The sequence below is a fragment of the Anabrus simplex genome, chromosome 5 (assembly GCF_040414725.1).
Source record: "Anabrus simplex isolate iqAnaSimp1 chromosome 5, ASM4041472v1, whole genome shotgun sequence".
Classification (NCBI taxonomy): Eukaryota; Metazoa; Arthropoda; class Insecta; order Orthoptera; family Tettigoniidae; genus Anabrus; species Anabrus simplex.
In genome coordinates, this window is record NC_090269.1 from 33,058,676 (window position 1) to 33,081,086 (window position 22,411).

The 22,411-nt window shown below is 38.2% G+C and overlaps 1 protein-coding gene across 1 annotated transcript in view; it reads left to right on the forward strand.

Moving 5' to 3' along the window:
- The window catches only part of LOC136874292 (HEAT repeat-containing protein 3), a 198,262-nt gene that overhangs the window by 133,168 nt on the left and 42,683 nt on the right, over positions 1-22,411 (forward strand). Inside the window, exons 5-8 of the mRNA XM_067147931.2 lie at positions 319-428; positions 7,306-7,443; positions 10,151-10,414; positions 18,389-18,513. Coding sequence (XP_067004032.2) covers positions 319-428; positions 7,306-7,443; positions 10,151-10,414; positions 18,389-18,513 — 637 coding nt within the window. The remainder of the gene's footprint in view (positions 1-318; positions 429-7,305; positions 7,444-10,150; positions 10,415-18,388; positions 18,514-22,411) is intronic.

Here is a 22,411-nt window from a genome sequence, read left to right on the forward strand (position 1 = left end):
TCTGTTATTTTCTGTAAACTTTTTATCTAGGAGGAGACTGCTTGGTTAATTTGCAGTTTTTCATTCCTCAGGGATTCAGTTTAAGTCTCCAAGGCTGTCACATTTTCAGCTCTTACATCTCCAGTCATGACTTCTTTAAGGAAGCTACCCTCCTGAGGTTGCTGGGTTATCACAAGAACGATTAGTCTTTTAATCTTTTTCCTACCTTCATTTACTAGCCAGTTTTTGTGCTTTCATATACCTGCTGAGTACTCATTTAAGTCAAATGTTTTTAATGCTTAATCTGTATTTGTAACTTTGTGTATTTTTTATTTTCAGTGAAAGCAATAGCACTGCACTGAAACATTTTAATGATGGTCAACTTCTACCCATTTTAGTCAGATATTTGGAGGGTTCAGTGTTTGGTTTTGAAACAACATTAGCAGTTGGTAAGCATCATGGTCGTACTAGATTTGCACAGATTGTGGCATAACAGTTTAATAAATAAGCAGGCTTTCAAATTGTATCGATCTTGTTGGTTTTGTTATGTTCGATCTTCAGGTTTTTAAAGTTTAAATTTTATTTTTTCCACTCACTAATGGCACCGTACTTTTTTTAAATTTAACCCTAGTAGGCGGAAGCATTTTATGTCTGTATGTGGACCAAAAATATGGCAAATTAAAACTCATCCAGAATTATCAAACACTAGTTATAAACATACATATGTACATAATATTAATTACTTACCTTGAATATTGGATGTACTCCATCGCAGAGGTGCAAAAGATATAATGAAATTTTTTCATGGCAGCATGGTACTGCATAAAAGGCATACGAGTCATTCCACAAATAAGTTATTGGGCTAGTCAAAGCCCTTATATCAGAAAATGTTGGAGATGGCCAGTCTTTGATTCTGCATCTTCTAGTTGGAGGTGTTGCCTGTTGTTTCCATTTGTTTCCCCTGAATTGCTCTTTTCTGGTGAATCGTGTGAACATTTTGGTATCAAAAAATAGTGAAAAGTATTCTGTAGGCTCGGTTGCCATGTCAAAATATGAATGTAAAATTGGTCCTTGATTAATATTAAATATCAGAATGGTACTTGAAGATCCTGGGTCTTAGTTACTCACGTCAGTCCTTTCGTCAGCTGTTTTGTTCTCTGGGGCACTCGAGGGTCTCTTGCACTGAGAAGACTCGCTACTTGAATTTCCGTCATCAGACTTTTGAAAATGAAAAATCACTTTCATCTACATCTGTGGAGTTCAAAATTGAAGCAATCTCTTCCTCATTGACTGTCTTCTTACGAACCATGTTGCAAGATAGCTCTATAATTCGCAAAATGCCAGTCTCAAAACTCACCACGCACACTTGACTGAACACTATAGCTTCTCACAGCTTGTAAAAAGTTAACAGAGAGATTAAATTCCACTCACGGGCAACTTGTTATGGGATTTGAAAGAGTGATGTGTTTCCTTAATGGTGGGATTTTAATAAAGGCCTGCGGATTATGCATTATGAGTAAAAGTAGGTCAGTACAGCTTGTACAGGTGTGATAATTTCAAAAATTGTACTAGCTTTTACATATCATACAACCAAACAAGTTGGATGTGCAGTTAGGGTCGCGGAGCTGTGAGTTTGCAGTCTAGAGTGCATATGGTGTTAGTGGAGGAAGGGGCAGTCTTGCCCGTCATCAGAAGGCCCACCAGTTCAAGATAATAGCAGACATCTTTTAAAAATGTGATAGCTCCAGAAAGTGAACTTGAGGAGAAGGTTTCAAAATTCTTTCTTAATGTAAATTTCTAAAGTTTAATATCACCTTTTAAATGTAAATTTTCAGGCAAGTCTAAGGACTCGATTCAAATCCCTGCTGGAAAATATGTAACTTACGGGATAAAGAGTGTTCACCCTCTTAATTCCCATTCCACTTGGTATGGGAGTGACTTTGATTTTCTAAATTTCTGTATTCTACAAAACATTTTTTCTGGAACTTAACACATTCACGCCCATCATCTGAGCGGCTATTTAAAGGGCTGGCCCAGCTATTCCAGCTGTTAGTGGCAGAGCAAACAACAACGAATTCTTTTCACAATAAGTTCTAAACTGAAGAAGATATTTAAACAAAATTTTCCACATACCTTAATGAAGTCCTCTAGTATCTCTGTAGGGTGTGGTAGGTAATGTCACAATTTCCTGGGTGAATGGGAACGCTAAACTTTCCAAAAAAATAGCGTGTTTCACTAATAATTTTATTTTTGAAGCACACTTTGCACCTTCTTCAGGGAAACTTGTCTATATTTGATGGTGGAAACATTAAGAGAATATAGTCTTTTCTCTTCGCATCTAACCTAAATGATGGATCCTTGGCCGGTGCCCTTTTTGGCGACAAAATTGCAGGACTTTGACTCGGAGCTGATGACGTAGATGGAGCTAAGATTTCGGAGAGAGGTGACTGTACTTGTATGTCGGGTTCACTTTTTACCCCATTTGAGAATTGCGTGGTGTTCCTTTAGATCTTTTGGTACACCCCTATTCGACCGTATTGTTCCACATACGGCAGTGTTCTGTTCCCGTAATTGTTTCGCGAGTCCAACTCTATTTGTAATAATTGTCCATATAGACTGTATACCCCTGGCCAAGATAATTTTCAAGCAGCTGAAAAACTGTGCTTTGTAAATTCGCATCACTTGCATCATTTATATTGTCCCTACACGCCATGGTTATACTTCAGAACGCGACTATACACACACTTGTGCAATCACAAACCAACTACGCAGCTAGTTGTGCGAGCGCTAGGCTACCTTCAGAAACAAAACAAAGAAAGTGCATTGGGAGGGAAAATCGCCATGGCCATGTGGTTTTCGGTGAGTAGAAACCTTCATAAGGGTATTACTTTCATCTTTCTTGCACATATTTGTGACCAAAATAGATACCAGCTACGTAGGAACGGCTCGAGTTCAAGGTTGCGCTTATCCGGGCTAACTCGGATACAGTCCACAGCATGGTCACGCGCTATAGGCAATAACTCGGATACGGGCATGAATGTGTTAATATTTTTGCCATCTACTGTATTCACCCTCTGTAGCATAGGCTTAGCCGCTGTAACTTAGGGCCATAAGCCCAAGTAGGATTTTAAGTGCTTTTCAAAAGGTTTCAAAAGATGTGCAAGTGCTTCACTTCCTAGCATTTTGTTCATGGCCAATTTTCTTAAACCGTTTCTTTCTGTACATTTAGGCCATTCAGTATGGGCACTTATTGCCCCTCTTTAAATTCTAGTTATTTATAGACAATTATGGATCAGACTGTCGAGCAGAATTGACAGTAAACACTGTTTTCAAAGTGATCTAATGTGAAATTTGGATAAGAAGCTTGTTTCTTTGAGAGGCCGGACTGAAGTAAAGTTTGGAGTCTGTCTCCTAGAGTGTAAATTGTGAAGCAAAAGTGCTCTTTAAAATAGTGTAACTTTGGAGCTACAAGTAATTTTTTGTAAATTATTGTATACCTGAAGTTTGACTTAAGTCATTCCTGTTATCTGAGCTGACGAGCTCATCATTATTCTATTCAACTGTTTGTTGTTGTTGTTGTTGTTGTTCATTCTAATTATTTATCAAACTTCAAACCCAGAAAAAGAAAGGAAAGAAATAAAATTTCAAATTTTAGTGTTTTAAATTATGCTTTGATCTTATCTCTATCCACCCATTCACCCTGGGACCTTCTTACACCTCTGTACACCACCAAAACACGGTAACATCAATAATGAAAGATTTTGCCAGGTGGAATGTTTTTAAGAAAATTTTCTGTCTATGCCTGTATTTCTTGTTTATGTACGTGAGTTTTTAGAACACTGTGGAAAAAAGCAAGGCAGTCTAAGAGAATGAAAGAGTTAATATTTTTATTTCTGATTAAAAAAAGGAAGACCTTCTAATATTTCTAGATTGTTGAAAAAATAGACATGATAATCTGACCTGGGAGTGTGCCATATCCAAGAAAACAGAAGAGATATTCTTTGTTTCATTGAGAATTTGCTTCACATCTTCAGAAGAGATAATACGTCTCTCGACCCGGAAGACTTCTCCATATTTAAGTTGGTCGGAACATGTCAAAAAAATTTGTTAAAGAATATTCTATTCATTACATTCTGCGAAAAGGTTGAGGGACTTCCTTCCAAGTAGCACAAGAAAATTATTAGTTCAGAGTCTAATATTTCCAGTATTTCACTACAGTGATGTAGTTTATAATAGTATGAGCAAAACACTTTCATGTCGACTACAGCGAGCCTACAATGCTTGTGCTCGATTCGTGTTAAATATCCCAATCCAGACTCATATTAGCCCTTTCCTCTCTCAGCTGTCATGGCTAAGATTGGCTGAACGACGTAAGTACCATGCTGTTTTCCTTCTCCACAGTGTTCTGCAAACAAGCAAACCAGACTATCCTAGAACAGACTTTAAATACCTCTCTCCTTCCGATAGAGCTCCCTCCAGATCATCCTCATGATCCCTCTTGTCCATTCCCATTCGTTACAGTAACTCGTACAACTCATTTATACCTGCTAACATACGTTTCTGGAACTCAATCTCAGCTGAAATTAGAGGCATAGGCAATCGGAGTTTAAAAAAAAAAAAAAAATGTTTAATGTGGTATTCAGATCTGTAAAAAAGTAGACCTCACCAACATAAAAAAAGTAATATTTAGTTCTTAACTATCAATAAGGATACAAAATTATAGAGGTTAAGTAAATTAATTTTAGTGATTTTTAGAAATATGTGTAACTAATGATTTTATGTACATTATCCTATAAATTGTATAACAGTATTGTATAATATGGTTTGGCATAATAGCAGGCTTCATAGCCTGAGCCCTGCCATATAAAAAAGGCAGTAAACTAAACTAAACAGTGACAATTTGAACTTGCAAATACTTGACTGTTGGTCTGTTGTAAGTGGTGCAACTCTCTTTCATAACCACATGACTCACACTGTGCCAGTTTTCCAGGTGGGAAGTGACAATGCCATCTTAGCTCAAAGTAAGGTATTTCTTGTTCAGTAAATCTGTGTGTTGCAAAATAGACAGACTAAACAAAGACAATGGGGGAGAAATATTGCAGAAGAAATAAATAAAATAAAGCATAACACAAGATTGACAAGGAAAAGAGAATAGAGATGAAAATAAAAAAGAAAAGTCAGTGAGAAAGGAAAAAGAAGAAAGTATGTGGCAGTCAGAGCAAGGGGAGGAATGGGTGGGAGAAGTCTAAAATGCAATTAAGTTAAAGAAACAAGAGTAAAAAGAAGTAGGAATTGATGATGATGATGATGATGATGATGATGATGATGATGATGATGATGCTTGTTGTTTGAAGGGGCCTAACATCTAGGTCATCGGCTCCAAAGTAAGAATTATTATAGTAACAGGTGGGCACACACACATTATAAAAGCATGATGCACAGCCTGAAGTAAACTATCCAATGATGAGAGTACAAACTGCTGTCAGAACTAGTCTACTCATTTGTTCGTCTCCAGCTCCCTGCCGGCAACTTGTACATACAGCAAGACAATGCAGCGGCCTATCACTCCTGAATTGGAGCCGAATAGTTCTTTGACATTACATGATCGTGAGGATGCTTACCTGGCCCTCAACGTCACCTGACCTCAATCATATTGAGTAGTTCTGGGATGCTTTCAAAAGCAATGTGCCAGATAAGGACCCTGCTCAGACCAAGCTTTATACATTACTGGAGACTGTGCAGTGATTTTTTTAGTTTTCTTTCAAGTGGTAAATTTAGGGTTCAATTAATTTCCTTACTAGTACTTTTAACTTAATTCCACTAGTCTCTGCCATAAATTCATTATCTGTTATTAAACTGAGGTCAGTACCGCAATATTTTTAATGAATATTGCAGTCTTACACAATGATGACAAGAGACCACATCACTGCGTTTGTAAACCAATAAATTCGTATTAGTTATTGGAATTAAGAATGCGCCGACAGTTGCCATGGATATTTAATTGAAGTAAAATATAGGAAAGAAAGAAAATACATACCTCTTATTCCCCATTCATCTCAGCATTTTTATGTCTAGCAGTGTTGCTATGCTGCTAGACTTTAAAATGCTTTATAGCATTTACTTTAACTTCGAACTCTTTGCAGAAGAGGTTTTTTCCTTCAGTAGAGAAGCATTCTTCCCCAAACTCTTCAGCACTTTAACACTTTCTGTTGGTGTCCTTATGTCAGCTCTAACACTGTTAATGTAACTATGAAGACGTGAAAATTGTATCTTTTAAGGAAGGTGAGGGGAGAAAGATAAGTTGTCATGAGCCACAAGTGCTAAGACAGATAAGAAGATAAAGCTCTTGTGCTATTTCTTTGTCTCTTAACAAGGATGACATTCGATTGGGTGTAAATATCCACACTGCAATTCTTAGGCTAAAGTAAGTTATTCTAAAACTACTGATGTAAAAGTCCAACGAGATACAATTAGCATCAACTATTCAGCTTTGCGACCCAGCTTCAAGTTTTGTCACACACACTCATTGATATGAGCAACATTGGACATCACATTAAAAGTACAGTACATTTATCCATGTTAAATATAACCTGTAACCAAACTTATGACCTTAAACAACGAAAAAATATGGAAATATGATTAAACCATATATATGCATTTATATGCTCTATAACATAAGGTTAAATATGCTCAGAAACGTCCCATTCCTTAATTCCTACAAACAGCCAAAATGGAAGACGGGTAAAAATATGACATTTTCTGAACGTCCTTACCCTAGTCATGGGAATGTTTTAATGCACCTAGTTATACATGTTAATAAAATGTATTATTCTGTTGTTATATTTTGTTTCTTGCTGGCTTTTATTGAAGTTCCATTTCATGGCTCAGAATTTTTCAGGTTATTTTTATATTTTGATGAAATATTAACATTTGTACGCAAAAAGTTCATGCTATAAAATATCCTTTGAAAAATTATATAATTCTTACTAGTGTTGAAATTAGCCTCTGTAAACAAATTTGTGCCTTACGTTAGTATTTTTCATTTATAAATCCAAGTTCATTATACATGACTTTGGATGAAACACTTCAAAATACTGAAGTACCAGTAGTTTTCTTGTGATAAATAATAATTTTTTGGATTATGTTGTTGGTAGTTTTCTTGGTAAAGTACACCGTGTCCTCCATTCTTTTCATGTCCTAATACCGTTTAAGAAATGATCACCCCTGTCTCTGGATTGTTATGCTTGTTACTTATGACATTCCTTTGATAATCAGCTGCTTGTTATTAATTCAAGAGAGGTGTTTTATGGTGATTTGTGATTTCAGCTCAGTGTCTTCACACGGTAACAGAAGATAACCCATATGCGATCAAAGTCCTACAGAAACATGAGGCTCTAATTCTAAAGCTGATAGCTCTGGAAGGAAATGATCCCACTGTGACGCTTCTTAAGGTCTTAGCTTCTGGTAGGTATAGCATAGAATATTTAGCTCTGACCACTCTCTGGACAGTTTGGAGGTTATTTTCATTTATCTTAAATTGTATTGTTTATCATAGAAACAATCAGGTATATGTCTAATTAATACAGTAACCTTAAAACAAAGTTATCCGTCAACATATGTGTGCTTGAGAGAAAAAAAGTTTGAATTTACCCTGTACATGAGGGTGATTTTGGTTGCATGTTTTTTTTAACTTCTGTCCAAAGTTTCCAAGTGTATAAAGCAATTTTGGACATTAACTTTTTTGTTTAATGTTTAAAATATTTTACATTGTTCCTGCTTTGTTGTAGGTATAATTAAAGTGTTTTTACAGTGTCCAATGTATGAATAGCTGGCTAAAATTGTTGTAATAATAAATTTAATGAGTTATTGATATAAACTCCACAGAAATCATACTGAAAGGTCTAAACATTTTTTCTTACAAAATATACAAATACAAATGCTAAAAAAGTAAAAAAAAAATAGTGAACATGTTCACCATGGCCAAAAGTCTAAAATACATTTTCTTTCTAAGTATCTCTATTCTCAACTTGTTCCCTTTGGCTATTGTATCCCTATCAGGGATGTTAAAAACACGTTTTTGCTGTTGTTTTGTGAGTGCAATAATTTGATATCTATATTCCTTCCACCATCATTTGTGGCCACCCCTACACACTACCCCATATGCTCTTTGTTCCCCGACTTACATTTATAATCAGCAACTAGGAACCTTGCAACACTAGAAGTTAATTATTCTTGCTTTGTGTTTGGTCACTTTCACTCTTTCTTTTTCAATTTGCTTTACATTGCACAGGCACAGATTGGTCTTATAGCGACGAAGGTATAGGAAAGTCGTAGGAGTGGGAAGGAAGTGACCATGGCCTTAATTAAGGTACAGCCCAGCATATGCCTGGTGTGAAAATGGGAAACTATGGAAAACCATCCTCAGGGCTGCCGACAGTGGGGTTTGAACCCCGTATCTCCTAGATGCAACTTTCACTACTGCTGCCAACACTATCTTTTGCGTCTGCACTGCTTTCATCTCTTTGAAAGTCATTGTTCAAAATTGACATCCCAGGAAGAACATTTAATTTGCGGCAGCTAAAAGTGGTAGGTTTTGTTGAAGGACAACGAGCTTCCTTGTGCATTTTCTCAAAACTGAAAGCCTTATGCCTGTACACTGCATTGCCGAACCTCCTCATTATGTGGTCTGGATTAGTCGGAATTTGACTTGTGGCATGAAACCCACTCTTCACGTTATCAGCAAAGTTTGTTGATATGTTACATAATATCTGGTTCAGAAAATACTGGAAACTTTTGACCAGTGGTTCTCAGTAGATGTGATGTGGAACCTCAAAGCCTTCATGATATTGCTGGTAATAGCAGAGTTGCCAACAATTACGATTTCAGTCGTAATAATTATGTTATTATGTCTTTACGAATGACACGGCACAAATCATGAATGCCATTACCCGGGCGAGTTGGCCGTGCGGTCAGGGGCGCGCAGCTGTGAGCTCGCATCCGGGAGATAGTGGGTTTGAATCCCACTGTCAGCAGCCCTAAAGATGGTTTTCCGTGGTTTCGCATTTTCACACCAGGCAAATGCTGGGGCTGTACCTTAATTAAGGCCATGGCCGCTTCCTTCCCTGTCGCATCGTCGCTATAAGACCTATCCGTGTCGGTGCGACGTAAACGGAAATAGCAACAAAAAAAAAAGAATGCCATTACAGCTTGAATTCTCAGAACATAGGTGGTTATTTTTCAGGTACTGGAATTGGCACATGAAAACTCGAAATATTCTTAAACAAGGGACAGGAAAGAGCAGGGATATACATGATTACTGAGAAATCCGCAATTCGACAACTCTTCGATCTACTCGAGTCGAAACTTGAAGGCACTAGTTTCAACATACCTGCCATCGCTGAAAGATACAGATGCCTGTCCACTTCTGGATTTTAATTTTGTTTTCATTAGTAAGTGATTTCATGACATTTTCAGTAACCATAAATGGGCTGCCACAAGACAAATATGCACCGTGCTAGTCAACTTCACTTGATATTCCTAATCCGTAGGTAGGCTGTTACATGATAAATGTTCGTTACCCTTCACTGCATCACTCAACACAGTATAAATATCTAAGTTCTGAATGGAATGCAAATACAAGTACAATCAGGCTCACTAGGTTATTCAGCAATATCACTGAAAATCAGAAAGCAAAATTGAATTTTCCAGAAGCTAATAGCATGCTGCCCAAAAGTGTAATTTACCCTGTAAAGTTCAAGAATTCAAAGCCATTTCCCATTCTCTCACAACTTTTACCCGACCAGCCTCCTGTGGCGAGGGCTCTTATCTGTGTTGGAAATCACGTTCCTTTCACAAGGGATGACAAAGAATATTTTCAGGGATGGGTAAAATGTGTTCGTACGAAGTGGTACTAGCGAAAATTTGTGACTCAATAAGTGAGGTATTTTTATAAAATTTAATATAACATGAATCAGGATTTGGAATTTATGACGTACTAAGCGAGAACATGTCTTAATGAGGAATGCGCTAATGAGGTTTCACTGTATTTTATCTTTCACTTCCATTGCATATACAGTAATAAATATATTTTAAGGTACAATGCCAACAAGAAGAGGTATCTTCAAAATTGTTTTCACTGTCACCATTATTTAATTTGTTTGCCCTCCTCCAGGTCTTCTTCTCAACATGCTGTACTGGAAGGTGTCGAGCATCCCACCTCCAATGCTGACACAGGTGCTATGTAATCTGACCGCTGCACTGGACCAGGACCAGCGCAAAGCGCTCAATTCTCTAACAAGTTCTCTCCCACTCGATGCTGTCACTTCAAGAAAGAAGGGTGATGGGAGTGAGGACAAGTCTGTTCTAGAAGTTGAGCATCTTCTAGAAGCACAGCAGACAGCCATTGAAATCTTGGCCAACCTTTCCTCCAGTGATGGTATGTTACTTTTATTATTATTATTATTATTGAATTTCCCATTTCAAACCCAATTTTACAAGTAGTATATTAGGGCTATAGATAGTGAGACTAAGTTAATACATGACAATTGAATTAAAATAGAGATGACTTATAAATGAGATGGAGAAATTTAACAAACACTTTATAACAGCATCTTCTCTGAAATACCATAGTGAGAGGTGCTTGGTATTCTATATTACACATGTTTAAATGCATTAATAATTCATATCTACTCCTGTTAAAAATCGGACACTCAAATAAAAGATGAGGAACAGTTTGTTGCATTTCAAAGGTCTTCTGAATACTGATTCCAAACCATCTCGAAGTATGATCCAAACTTTCCATGTCCTGTCAAAAACTGAGTTATAATATGTTCATGTTGCAAAAACCTACTTTGTAGTCTGTCTTGAATATTTGGAAAGGACAACTCCCTTGTTAGCCGGCCATTAGTGCTGGTGATCCATTGGTTGTTCCACATATCTTGTGTATATTCCCTCAGTTCCTTTTGTACATGAGACATAGGGGACTTTTCATATATCAACAAGGCGTCAGAAGAAGTAGTAGCTGCTTTGGCATTTTCATCAGCTCTCTCATTTCCTTCTACTCCGTCATGACCTCGGACCCATTTCATGCAGATATGGTCACTGTAGCCTAATATGTGTGATCTTATATTAACAGCTACCGGTACCGGATGAAAGTTATATTTTTCTTGGATTGCTCTCAAAGCTGCCTGAGAGTCACTCGGTATGTTACTTTAATGTTGAGTATTAACAGAATTATCTCTATGCTAACCCCCAACCTTAACACATTGTTATGAAGAATTATCAATATCTATATATTAAGAGAGTTTACTAAAAACAGCTTTGGCCAATCCGTATATCCGTTCTACTGGACCAATTTGCTTCGTTTTTGTTTTAATCTCTCTGGAACCACCTCCCAGTGAATTATGAGACATTGGTAGGTCTCCAAGTTCAGTCAGATTTCAGTAATCATAAAATCAAGTCATTAAATGATCACTCCAATAATTGCAGGCGAAGGCCTACACTAGCCCGCAATACATTCTGTACTTAGAGGGTTGCACACAGTTGAGGAGCAATATATTTATATAAAGATATTGGCAAAGCTAAACAATTTCAACCAAACTTGGTACACATATGACTTGATACTATCTGGGGAGAAATGCCATGGGAGTAAGACACACCTCGCACCCCTAGGGGTGGAGTGGGGAGGGAGTAAAAATAATCAAAAACGACCTATACTAGTGTAGAATCCATAGTTTTCGGGATCGCTGGGATAGATAGTGACACTCTGGATGACATCCAAGTTCTGGCTCTATCGGCACGTGAGTTTTAAGGACTGAGAGAGAAAATGTCCAAAATGAAAGATATCAGTACTGAATTTACAAGTTTGGGATTGTCTAAGCTGATTGGTGACAGTTACAATGACAGTTGGAACCGTATATTTCATATCTATACTGCTACGTGAAAATGCATACAGTTATCGCATATTTATATTATTTGAAAGATCAGTTACTTCCCAGACAATTTGGACTGCCACAAGTACGAAATTCCACGCAAAATGAAATAATCTAAAACTAAAAGTTAAAACTAAACACACAACAATAACTCTAAAGCTACAAAATAGTTCTTAAAAACCGAGCGAGTGGCTGCACAGTTTGGGTCACGTAGCTGTCGACTTGCATTCCAGAGATAGCGGGTTCGAACCCCACTGTTGGCAGCTCAGAAGGTGCTATTCCATGGTTTCTCATTTTCACATTTTGCAATGTCCAACGCACTCGGAGTGGCTTATAGGAAATCATTCTCTGTGCATGATATTGGCCACAGAGAGCACTGAAGCATGTGGCTCATGGCTTGTTCTTGTCCACATTCACATCTTGTATCACTTGTAGCTGAACCACCATTTCTTTGTTATCCCTGGATCTTCCCATTCCTGATCGTAGTCTGTTCAGGGACTTCCACACCAGTCAGCTTTCATTATGTCCAGGTGGTAAATGCTCAACAGTTGGCATCCATCCACAAAGGTGAGGGGTACTCTTCTTCCACAGCTCCAGCCTTGCCTTCTCTGATGAGACAGTAAGCACCTCAGATGTACTCAGGAAGCTCTTCCAGGATCTCAGCCATTGCTGAGGAGAACTATGTCCATGCAGTGGGTGGGCACTGTTCTGTTCCACTTTAAGCCTCTCTCTATTGGCAGCTACTTCTCTACGTACACAGGGTGGTGCTATTCCAGCCAGGTAATAGAGCTTACCTGCTGAGTAGGCTTTGAGCAACCTGTAATCAACCTGCAGACTTCACTTAGGACCGTGTCTACCTGTCCGGCATGAGATGAACTGTACCAGACTGGGGAAGCATATTCAGCAGCAGATAAACATAGTGCCACTGCTGAAGTTCAGATTGTTTGAGGATGGGAACCCCATTGTGACCCTGCCAATGTGCGAATAAGATTCTTTTGTGTTGAGATTTTCATCTTTTACAATGGGTTTTGAACGTAAGAGCTCTATCCAGGATCACTCCCAGGTATTTTGGAGTGTGACAGTGCTGCAATTGGACACCTGACCATTCTAGACATAACTCACGATAAGCTTCCCTATTCCTTAAATGGAAGGCATATACTTGTGTCTCACATAACTCCGCCACTGAAGCCAGTTTATGCATACAGCTTCATCTTATTCTGTAGTCTTTATCTCATCTTTCTGAGTACCCTCCTACCATTGTTGGCACCTGTTTGTACCAGCAATAATTCTCACTACTTTTATATCTGTTACTTCTAACTCATGAATAAAACTCTCGTACAGCAGAGTTTCATTCAAGAACTTGCTTTTTCCTTACAGAATACCATTGATCGCAATTGCAGGCTCACTGCATTAACTTTTCTGTACCTTGCCTTATCTCACTTACTATACTACCATCTCGGCAGAACATACATCATAAATACTTCAAATGATCGACCTGTTCCAGTCTTGTTTTCCTACATGGCATCAATCAGTCAAAAGATCTGCATTTAGGGCAGTCGCCCAGGTGGCAGATTCCCTATCTGTTGTTTCCTAGCCTTTTCTTAAATGATTTCAAAGAAATTGGAAATTTATTGAACATCTCCCTTGACAAGTTATTCCAATCCCTAACTTCCCTTCCTATAAACAAATATTTGCCCCAAGTTATCCTCTTAAATTCCAAATTTATCTTCATACATCTTTCCTACATTTAAAGACACCACTCAAACTTATTCATCTACTAATGTCATTCCACGCCATCTCTCCATCCAACAGAAGAGAACAGAAAATGACACTTCACCGTCATGTAATTACTTTCCCCACTGTTTTATTAGAAATTGTCTCTTAATTGGTTGAACTCCACTTCGTAGCAATGTAAACATGGATAGTCTGATAGATTATGAATCAGAGAACACCTAAACTTAACTCATTGGGCCCGAGCCACAGAACCGTTCCGTGCTTCGTCTTGGCGGACCAAATGCCGGATCACGGAACTGTTCCGTTGTCTCATTTTACTACGTAATTCAACTTTTCCTCAAGAGATGGCAGAGTGGGTTGCATTTGTGATTTGTGTAGGGATTCTTTCTTTGCAATGTTATATGCTCTTTGCTAATATATATCGATAGTGTGCTTGGTAATATTAGTTTGAAGTGGGCTATCTCTCGACTTTAAGATTCGCTTGTAAACAAGATGGCTGCCAGTATAGAACTGATATTTACCGATATATAACCCCTTTTAGGAAGTAATGATGATTAGGAATGTAATTTTTTCAGTGAAATTAGTAGTAATATTAGTATTAGTGTTAGCAATGCTCCTGAAGAACAAATAGATGTGGAAATCGAAGAGGAAATTCAAAAAGAAGGCCATGTTACAGCTCAGCAGGTGGACTGAGTACGGACCCGTGATGCTAATAAAATAAAATGTTTTACTGTATTCCTTGTTCCGCAGTTTGTGGTATGAAAGCCTTTTGTTTTCATGTATATTTAAATCTTTAGTAGTCTTGTAAGTAAGAAATTTCTCACGACATGAATCGACACTATATTTCCTCCAAAATAATCCCAGCGCCAATGCAGTTTCAATCCAACAAATATGCAGGGCTCAATGGGTTAACCTTGTTGAATTGTTTCTCTGCCTAATTGCAGCACTGTAGTTCTTTACCCACCTACAGCAAAATTAGCATCTCTGCATTCCCAGCTCGTGTAATCTGTCGCCACCACCTTTTTGACTGATCTATAGGTTAATCCATTTACGATAGATAAATGTGGCATATATTACAGCTGCCTCTGTGGATTATTGGTAGTGTGTCGCCTCCGGATCCCAAGATAGCACGTTCAAACCCGACAGAGGTTGATGGATTTTTGAAGGGCGAAAAAAGTCAGTTCAGCACTCCATGTCATACGATGTCGGCATGTAAAATATCTCTGGTGACTCATTTGGTGTTTACCTGACAAAATTCATTGAAACTCAGCCATATGTACCCAAGGGAGATTTGGCTTACTCTACCATCCAATAGGCCTAGAGTAAAACAGAATGTCGAAATTGACGAGCAGACAGCGGGATGGCGTCAAACTAAAATGCCTGCACATGGTAGCTTAGGCCATATTATATTATTATTATTATTATTATTATTATTATTGTATATAATAAATTTCATATTACTTTCATTAATCCAGGATGGGATGACGATGTTTATGACTCTGATAGCTTAGTGGACTGTTTACTGCTTAAAATAACATTAATTTTGATGTTTTATTATTGCATATCGTCCCCACTATGACAAACTAGCGAAAGTGATTAACTAGGGAACCTGTAGTTCTAAAGTTGTGGCCTAGATTTTATTATTTATATAATGTCTACCCTCAGACAAAGTCTCACATCTGCAGCTCGATCTGTATGACTAATACATAAAGCCATTCATTAACACGTTCAGTACCAGCTTCTCAGCGGGACACTTGAATGCCTGGACCAGCCATTTTCATGCCAGGCCCTCTTAACATGCATCACTTGATAAAATTTACCATTACTCCTGAACTATAGCTGTTAGAAACATGATACTTTGTGCTTACCTCTAGTAGGTACTGAGGGTGTGATATCTGGTATCACAGGTTCCAGGGTGGAGAGGAACACCCCACTTATTGCAGTACCATATTGTTTCACTTCTAACTTTGTTTTTTGTGCACACTCTACACTTCCTTGAGGGGGTGCTCTTATTTTTTACAGGAGGAAATTTAACAAGAACATGCTGCTTCCTTTTTCCATCAAGCCGGAAAACTGGGTTCTTTGTTGGTGCTCGTTGTGGGGGTGGGGATTTAGAGGTGTTCATACTTGTTGAAGATGCTTCAGAAGGAACTGGAGATACTGACTGAATTATTTGCATGTCTTGTATCAGATATCTACAGACATGAACAATAGAAATGAGAGGGATTTGTTTCTAGTGTTCTTTTGATGAAGCCTAAATGCATTAAAGAGGGCACATTGTAAAATAAAAAAGAAAACCTTTCTGGGCCACTTCACTGTTTTCCTCATGAATGGATACATTGCAAGGTACTGATCAGCAATATCCACTCCATGCATGTGTGGGTTATAATCAGCAATACATTCCGGCTTCATTGCAGGTTTTCCAAATCTACCTTTTGGTACTTCCGTCATTTCTGCTGAATGCATTGTTGAAATCATTGTTATGACCTTCTTGTCCATCCATGAAAGAACAAGAACCTCGTCATCTCTAATAAAAGTCATTTCTCCCCTCTTCAGACTTTTCTGTCGTTCCCTGACTTCTTTAGAGACCCCCCTGTTTTGCCGTATTGTTCCACAAACAGTAGTGTTGCGCTCATGCAACTCCTTAGCCAAACCTGCACTGTTATAAAAATTATCCATATATACCACGTACCCCTGGTCAAGGTAGGGATTCAGTAATTCCAACACTGTGTCTCTGAGTGAAATTCCACTTCCATCATAAATTTTGAGAGTGCAAATATATCCTGAACTAGACTCGCACACCATCCTGACTAAAATGCCGTACTTAGTAAGTTTTCCAGGATTGTAGACTCGAAATTTCAAACGCCCTCGCCAAGCTAGCACCCCTCATCCAGTGGAATTTTTTTGCTTGGAGTGTATACGGTTGAAAATTCATTGCTCAATATTTCCAAAATAGGTCTAATTTTATACAGCCTGTCTGTACTACCGGTATAATGATTACTGTCACTGAAGTGAAGAAATGAAAGAATATGAAGGAAGCGTGTTCGGGACATTGTTTTAGAAAATATCGGAGTCTGAAAAACAGGGTCTTCGGTCCAGTACATTTTTATATCAGGATTTTGAACTATACCTGTGATGAACATCAACCCTTAAATCTTTTTCATCTCGGAGACATCAATCGGTTTCCAGCACTGCATAATCGAATTATTTGTGAAAGGCCAGGGTGCCGCACTTATCACTTGACTCGCGTATAGATTTGTCTGCTCACACACATACTGATAAAATTCGTCATTCACGAAAATACTCATGTAACTCATAATATCCTGCTCATTTTCTATTTGAACGTTTAGCCCTGAATTCCCTGTACATGGTGGAACAGGTGGACAATAACTAGGATGATATGTATCTTTTTGCTTGCTTGCTTTACGTTGCACCAACACAGATAGGTCTTATGGCGACGATGGGATAGTAACGGCCTAGGAAGTGGAAGGAAGCGGCCGTGGCCTTAATTAAGGTACAGGCCCGGCATTTGGCTGGTGTGAAAATGGGAAACTACGGTAAACCATCTTCAGGGGTGCCGACAGTGGGGCTCAAAACCACTATCTCCCTATTTCTGGATACTGGCCGCTCTTAAGCGACTGCAGCTATTGAGCTCGGTAGGATGATATGTATCAGGCACTTCACTTTCCTCTATAGGCCTATCGCATTCAGAAATCAGAATTTCCTCGTCACTCTCACTTTCACTATCTGAGTCTATTTCAGGAATAAGTTCATCACCAGAATCATCATTGCGAACAATATCTAACAGTTCTTCTTCCGTAAGAAACTTTGTTTTATAAGCCATTATACTACGCTCGGTAAGAACAACATGCACTGCATTGGAATCTCAAGTACCGACTTGACGCGCGAGGTAGTGCTGAGATTTTCCAGCTAAAACTGCCGAGATAAACATGAGCCCACTCAACGCGAGGGTTATCTCAACAAGGTCAACCAACTTCCTTGTACAACCAGTAACGCTGGCTAAGGTGTAAGAATGCACAGATGACGAATATAAACAGCATTGCTTCGCCCGGAACATTAAACGTCTTACACCGTCCATGGCCCGCAGCATAGGAGCAAGCTTAAACGTCTTATGCCGTCCACGGTCCGCAATGAGTTAAATATAAAAATGGATTTGATATGAGTAATCACAATTTCTTTCAGCTCTCCTAATTTTTTGACAATTTGCACATTTGTTAGTTTGCCAGAGGTGGGGACGATATCTCCATGTACACTCCTCTTATATCTTTATTAGCAAGATGCAACTAAAGAAGAAAACATTACTGTGTGAGTCAAACCTGGAGAAACATGTAAGAATAACTTATAATTTAATATTTTATTTAAAATAAGTATATTACCTTAGAATGAATAAAATATTCTACACAACAGTCACTAAAGTGACAAGTTTACATTATTGCAAGCTGTCCACTTCATGACCGTATCGATGAGTACAATCAACAAATTAATTAATTAATTTGTTGAAGTTTACATTACTTGTTTAAAAATTCCACCCTCCCCTACAGTTCGGACATAAACATCTCGCTCATAACGTAAAAGTTTACTTCCTGTTGCAGTTACATAAATAATTATTATCACATACTTTGAAGTGATATATTGTTCATTTGAGATGACTAGTGTGGATAGAGGGAACAACAGAAAGAAACAATACTGTTAATGAAACTGATAATACCTTTTCTTCCTCGTAGATGCTGATGAGGAAGCAATGGAGCAAGATTCCTCAGACTGTAGTGATGAAGTGCTAAGTGACTCAAGTTTGCCAGAAAATGAACCAGCTGGGACAGAGACTTGGCCTCTCACAATGCCACCTGAGGTAATTCAAGCTATTAAATGAATATGGAAAGTATTTCTGTGGCATTTTCACAGTGTCTTAAAACTTCAGTATTACTTTTACAAGTGCCTGGATGTTATTATAAATGAAGTGTTATACTGTTTGCAATATAGCACACTTCTTTCTGTTATATTCTGTAAGGTTTAGTAATATTAATTCTGAAATATGAGTACTGCATTAAATTCCATTTGATAAACAATAATAGGAAAGTACCATATTGGCTTGACTATAAGTCAGTACTACAATGTTAGTCTGTAAACTATACTTTTCTTATGTTTACAACCTAACATCAAACAGAAAAACTAACATTACAAAATGCCCATTCCTGCAAGCAACTATTTTGGAATCTCCAATTCTTCTCGTTTGCAACATGTTCAACATGAATCTAAACCATTTGTAAAATTAACACCTGTTTTGGAAGTCAAGAGCTTGGCATTTGGATCATATAACGTGTACAGTGCAGCTACTGTCTGAATTGTCTTGGCTTCGGTACTTGTATCCAAATTTCTTGAGATGTCTTTAATATGTTGTCCAACCTTTACATCCACATAGCAACACTGGAATAACTACTGGACTGTACACAGATTATGATTCTTAAAAACTCTGCTTCCTAGATGGCCAAAGGATGCAGCAGCACCACCAGTATGATCCTGTGTCTATGTATCAATAACTGGTCTGGATGAGAGGACACCATCACTATTTCATAACCTCAAGATTTTCCCCACCAGTGTAATGGTGACATTCATTCCTCATGGGTGTTCTCCCAGTACTAGCTGATGAAGTATTTAGTCTTAGATAAATTTTAAGTTTGAAACCAACTTGGCCCTATTTTTTTGAGAAAACATTCGTGATTGACATTAAATCATCCTCTGACTGAACAGTAACGGTATTGTTATGAACTTCAATCAGTGATGATGTGGAATTCTGTGTTCTTGCTTTTAACCTTCTTAGGTTGAAAAGTCTGCCATCCATTCTGTATGTTATGAGTATGCCTGGAGGAGGAAGCTCTTCCTCTACATGATCGATGACTATAGAAAAATAAGGAGAATAGAAGAGGTGGAATAAAAACGAGGAAATATGACATCAAGTGCAGGTGGAACAGTCACTCAAGGTCTGTGTTGAAACTAGATTAAGATGGCTTAGTCACTTAAGGAGAAAGAACCCTCAGAAAACAGCCACAATGTGGTTCGAGAAAGAAGTAAAATACAAGGCACCAAGAGGTCAACCAAGGAAGAGATGATTTGGTGAGATAAAACAAGATTTAGAAGCAGTGCTGTTCTCTGGACTTTTCATACAGTTGGTGTACAGTAAAGATCATGTTACCTATTACGCTGTCGTAGCAGGGGTGAGAGATGATACTCCCACGTGGTGCATCGCAGGTGTCAGACAGAGGGGTCCTCACCGCCTTGCCGGCAGACTCAAGTGAAATAAAATAGCTCTCGCAGACCAAACCTTCAGACTGAATGGTCAATGGCTAGGAAGGCGGAAGAGGGTGTTGGCAACATCCCAATGGCAGAAAAGGCAGAGGAACCATCGATCATCAACTACTTCCTTGCAGTTTATAGGGGTACCTACAAAGGCTAGGGCACCCACCGTGACGTTAATGGGAACCTCACTGGATCATGTCCAGAGTTGTAACTCAAGACCTAGTCCCACCACAGGTGACCATGAAAAGTCTTTTAAGAAATACTTCACTGGCTGAACCAAGAGGTCAGAGAAGGCAGCATTCAGACACGGTGGGTTGCCACTTAGAAGATAAATTCGATCGGATGCATTGAAATACCCTAACACACACACACACGCCTTACAAAATCAAAACTCAAACCAAAACAAATCACACCAAAACAAATCACCTCCTTTTCCACACATAGCGTTATTAACTTGCGTTGGCGGACCGGTAAACTAAAAGTGATAACTGACATAATGGACCAACACAAAATTCTCATAATGGGACTGCAAGAAATACCTATGAGGATGCCATGGAATCTCAAGGATACGGGCTTTACAAAGGTATACCAGGGAAAAGTGAACCCGACATACAAGTACAGTCACCTCTCTCCAACATTTCAGCTCCATCTACTTCATCAGCTCCAAGTCAACGTCCCACGATTTTGCCGCCAGAGAGGGAACTGGCCAAGGATCCACCATTTAGGTTAGATGGGAAGAGAATAGAGCATATTCTCTTGAAGTTTCCACCATCAGATAAAGTCAAGTTCCCCTCAGGATGGTGCAAAGTGTGCTTCAAAAATAAAATTATTAGTGAAAGACGCTATTTTTGTGGAAAGTGTGGTGTTTCCATTCACCCAGGAAAGTGTGACATTACCTACCACACCCTACAAAGATACTAGAGGACTTCATGAAGTTATGTAGGAAATTTTGTTTCCATATCTCGTTTAGTTTAAAACTTATTGCGAAAAGAATTCGTCGTTGCTTGTTCTGCCACTAACACCTGGAATAGCTGGGCCAGCCCTTTAAATAGCCAGTTCAGATGATGGGCGTGAATATGTTAATTAGCCACTTAACTATAATAATTTGTTATCACACTGTCTTTAAAACAACATACACTGAACCAGCTGCACTGTGACAATTGGCAACAATGATACAGCTTTCAAATTCAAATGAACATTTTGTAACAATAAGTTCCCTGTAACTTTTGGTTCTTTAACATTGCATTTTTTTGTCTTGAGAATTTGTTTCGTACTCCCTAAAGATTGCACTAGTACTCCCAACAGTATGCATACCACAGTTTAAGAATCCCTTATCTACACCATTTTCACCAACAACCCCTTTCCAGAGATTAAAATCTCTCTTGTCCTTGCTCTTTATATTGAGTAGTTTGGAATCAAAAGGGAAAAAAGGAAAAATTCCCTATAGTATCATCCTCCATGTTAAAAGTGGGAGCTAAGCACTGATTACAGTTGCGTGTTACCAAGATTTAGCCTTGCACTCGTGGTATGTACATTATGACAAGAAGGTAGTGCGGGTAAGATGTTCACATACCTGCCAATTTTTACGGTTTTTCCGTAAAATTTACGGAAAGACTGTGTTTTACGGTTTTACGGGTGAACTGTAATAAATACGATTTTACGTACCAAGATCTTCTTTTTAAAATTTGCGTCAGAATAACTTCCGCAGGCTGCCAATACGTGCTCTGTGACCAGCTATTATTCGATAGATCGCTCTGATTTATATCTTCGACTGGGAATACGAGATGCGTCCTGAATCCTAGTCGATCGATATTGATTGAGACTGACTCTTGGATAACCGTTCGCTTGTTCTTTGCATAGATTCGTTTGATAACCTTTACCGTCCTGTATTTTTTAAAAAGTAGTTCTGTTTGTTCTTCACCATGAATTACAAAGCATAGGTTGTGTTCTAGCTACGGAAAAACATGTGAATTATCTTCGTTGCTTAATTTGCTATATATTTATTGCCACATAGTGCAAAGCTGAGGTTATGTAGTTGTGGAATATCATGAATTGTGTTCATTGTTTATTTTGTCTTATGATCATGTTGTTTATCAGTAATCATGAGTAAATATACGGAAAAAAAATTATCATTATACATTTCCCATGTATACTGAAATCTACAAAAGGTGAACAATTTGCTTTTTGTACCGTGTGCTCTTGTGGTATTAACATAGCACTTGGCGGCAAAAATGACCTGACTAATCATGTAAAATGTGTTAAACATCTTGGTCATTTGAAATCTAAGGAAGAAAATCAGAAAATGGACAGTATTTTTTGTTGCCAAAGCTGGAGATATTGTATACGTTTTAATCAAAGCAGAGTGTTTATTTAATTATTTTTTTAGTGGAACACAACATTCCATTGAGTGCAGTTGATCATGCAGGAGCTTTGTTCAGAAAGATGCTTCCTAC